Raw genomic sequence first — 2,711 nt, 5'->3', positions numbered from 1 at the left:
AAAACCATCATCCAACACTCCTCTCAAACGCGAAAAAAAAGAAAGAAAGAGAAAGGAAAAGAGCATCACTCTTGGGAAAATAAAGCGTTCTCTGCGACCGCAAGGGGTACCCAATAGACGCACACCCAACTCCTTTAAAGCCGGCGAGGAAGCCCAGGAACCGCCGCCCACTCCTCCACTTCGCACTTCCCACCTCCAAAACCACCCAACCATCTCCTCCTCTTCGGAGCCCAATCGACGATCTCCGGTAACGGCGCAAAAGCTGGTCGTCGTCGTCGTCTCCGGCGACGATGGCTGCACGGGCGCACGTGGAGAGGCTCCGGCGGGAGCGGTACTACATCGGGCGCGGCGAGCAGAACCCGCTGGCGGAGGACATGCACCAGGCGGTGAACTACCTGAGCCAGGAGCTCTACTCCAAGGACGTCCACTTCCTCATGGAGCTCGTCCAGGTGACCAACAACAACGAACCCTGCTTGCTTGCTTTCTTATGGAGCTTTCTGTTTAATTTGATTATTATACATAGCCCCCACCCCCTACTGAACTTTCTGGCCTTTTTCCATTTACAAGTTTATGTTTTATTATTTGCGCAGAAACCCGGTTATATTTTTCCCGCAAAAAAAAGAGATCCTGCTATTTTCCCTGTATTTTATCAATTTTCCGTATCTCTGTACCTTCCCTCTTTCTCCAATACGAAGCAGGAAACTCTTTTTTTCAGTTGGAAAAGGCAGCAATATTTTATTTTTAGTATTTTTCTTATATATCTTATTAATGCAGAGTAATTTCCTTTACTTTTCTAAGCGCTGTTTAGTGATAAGTGACTGTTGGTTTCTCTGCTCACCACAATTTCCTGTGAGCTCATTTGATGTCGAGTAGGGCCTACCCTTCAGTTGCATAGTATAGGATCAACTGATAAAGATGTTTTCCTTGGGACTAGGCACTGTGGCAGCACAAAAGTCACATTAACTCTGAGCCTATAAACTTGCATTTTCTGTGTTTACTTTGCATTTTCAGTTTTCACACCACAGTACATTTATTCAACTCGTATTTGGCTTCTTATTTTCGGCGGGACGACTCGTATTTGGATTTATGGTGGCTGGTGGCCATGTTCTCCAAAAAATGGAGAGCTAAATGATCTCGTATTTGTATTTATAAAGTAAACTGTTTTAGGAACACTACTACGGTAAAGAAAAGAAAAAAAAAGACCAAATTCAGATCCAGTGTGACAACTTTCTGTTTTACGGAAAACAGAGACCTCCTTTATTTCTTTTCCACAATAAGAAACTATTGCGGATCCGATGTAACCATTGTAGCTTTAGCCTTGAGAACATCTTCAGTTTGCCTATTGCGCCCATGCTCTTTTGCAATTTACCTGTTTGATTTTATAGCTTGATACAATTTTGCCATCAAGACTGTTGAAATAACTGTGACTCTGCCAAACTTGTGTGTTGCTACATGAGCTTGTTTTCTCAAATCCATTAACGTTTTGGTATATATATTGCATTAATCTCAGATTAATGCACTTGATTCAGCTTTATTTGCTCAATATCACATTCATGTTAATATTTTATTCCTCAATAACTAGAACGCTGAAGACAATGAGTACCCTGATGGAGTAGCACCGTCATTGGAGTTTCTAGTAACATCAACTGACATCACTGGATCTGGCGCATCGTCAACTTTACTCATTTTCAACAACGAGAAGGGCTTCTCTCCATCGAATATTCAGTCTATTTGTGGTGTGGGGAAGTCAACGAAGAAGGGAAATAGAGACAAGGGTTACATTGGAGAGAAAGGTGAATCTTTGCAGCTCATGAATCCTTCTGTGTTCACTTGGCCAATTTGAAGCATTTTACCTTTTAATGTTGCGTGTCAACGGTTGGAACTTTCCCTGTCAAACGTTATGATAGCTGCTATATATCAAATGACATATACGATGGGCAGAATTTTATTTAGCACTTAATTTAGTGCTTAATTAGAATTGTGATGGAGCAAATATTTTCTCATAATGTATATGTATTTTGCAAAACAAATTGGGTGCAGCATGCACATTATTGCTTGAGATGATTCGTGGTGCAAGATATCATGTGTATCCTGACACTCAGAAACAGAGATGTGTACATGTTTTGAAATATTAGTGTAAGAAAATAGTACTGACCACAAAATATTACCACTGGCCTTTTAAGGTCCATTGTATCTAGAAATAAGACTCGTTATTTATCATATATATTACTCCCTCCGTCCGGAAATACTTGTCGGAGAAATGCATAAAAAATGAATGTATCTAGAACTAAAATACATCTAGATACATCCATTCCTCCGACGAGTATTTCCGGACGGAGGGAGTACTACATCAAATCTTCTTGATGTTAAGTTGTCACTTATGTATTTCACTACTATCTGGAAAGTGTATGGATCTATTTCTTTCTTAGCCCTTGCTGGTAAAGTTTAGTTTTTGGTAGGCTCCTAGAAATCTGCCTTTGCATGGCAAATTCATGCACATGGCACATCAACTTTATTACCAATTTTTTCCCTCATGTAGTATGTTTCTGATTGAAAAACATTACTCTTCATCAATAGCTCACTGAAGCAGATCCATCAAATACAAACTTGGTATAAATAAAATTAAGCATGCATCGCTTCACTTTTCTTTTCAAGGCATGTTGGGCTATCGTTTCCATTCATAGCAAGATAAGATGTGCAAAAGATACATA

At 40.1% G+C, this 2,711-nt stretch overlaps 1 protein-coding gene across 1 annotated transcript; it reads left to right on the top strand.

Moving 5' to 3' along the window:
- The first annotated feature begins 204 nt into the window (after positions 1–204).
- On the top strand, positions 205–1,843 carry LOC119309974 (protein NO VEIN-like). Its single transcript, XM_037585859.1, has 2 exons — positions 205–449; positions 1,583–1,843. Exons 1-2 carry the CDS (start codon positions 291–293, stop codon positions 1,841–1,843), a joined length of 420 nt encoding a protein of 139 aa, XP_037441756.1. The 5' UTR covers positions 205–290.
- Positions 1,844–2,711: the final 868 nt, after the last annotated feature.

The sequence above is a fragment of the Triticum dicoccoides genome, chromosome 5B (assembly GCF_002162155.2).
Source record: "Triticum dicoccoides isolate Atlit2015 ecotype Zavitan chromosome 5B, WEW_v2.0, whole genome shotgun sequence".
In the NCBI taxonomy this organism is placed as follows: Eukaryota; Viridiplantae; Streptophyta; class Magnoliopsida; order Poales; family Poaceae; genus Triticum; species Triticum dicoccoides.
Note: the sequence above shows the minus strand (reverse complement) of the source record. Positions and strands in the feature narration are given on the sequence as shown.

Coding starts and splice junctions, on each gene's coding strand:
- LOC119309974 (XM_037585859.1), top strand. CDS start 291: ATGGCTGCACGGGCGCACGTGGAGAGGCTCCGGCGGGAGCGGTACTAC. Junction 450..1,582: donor TCCTCATGGAGCTCGTCCAG/GTGACCAACAAC, acceptor CTCAATAACTAG/AACGCTGAAGACAATGAGTA.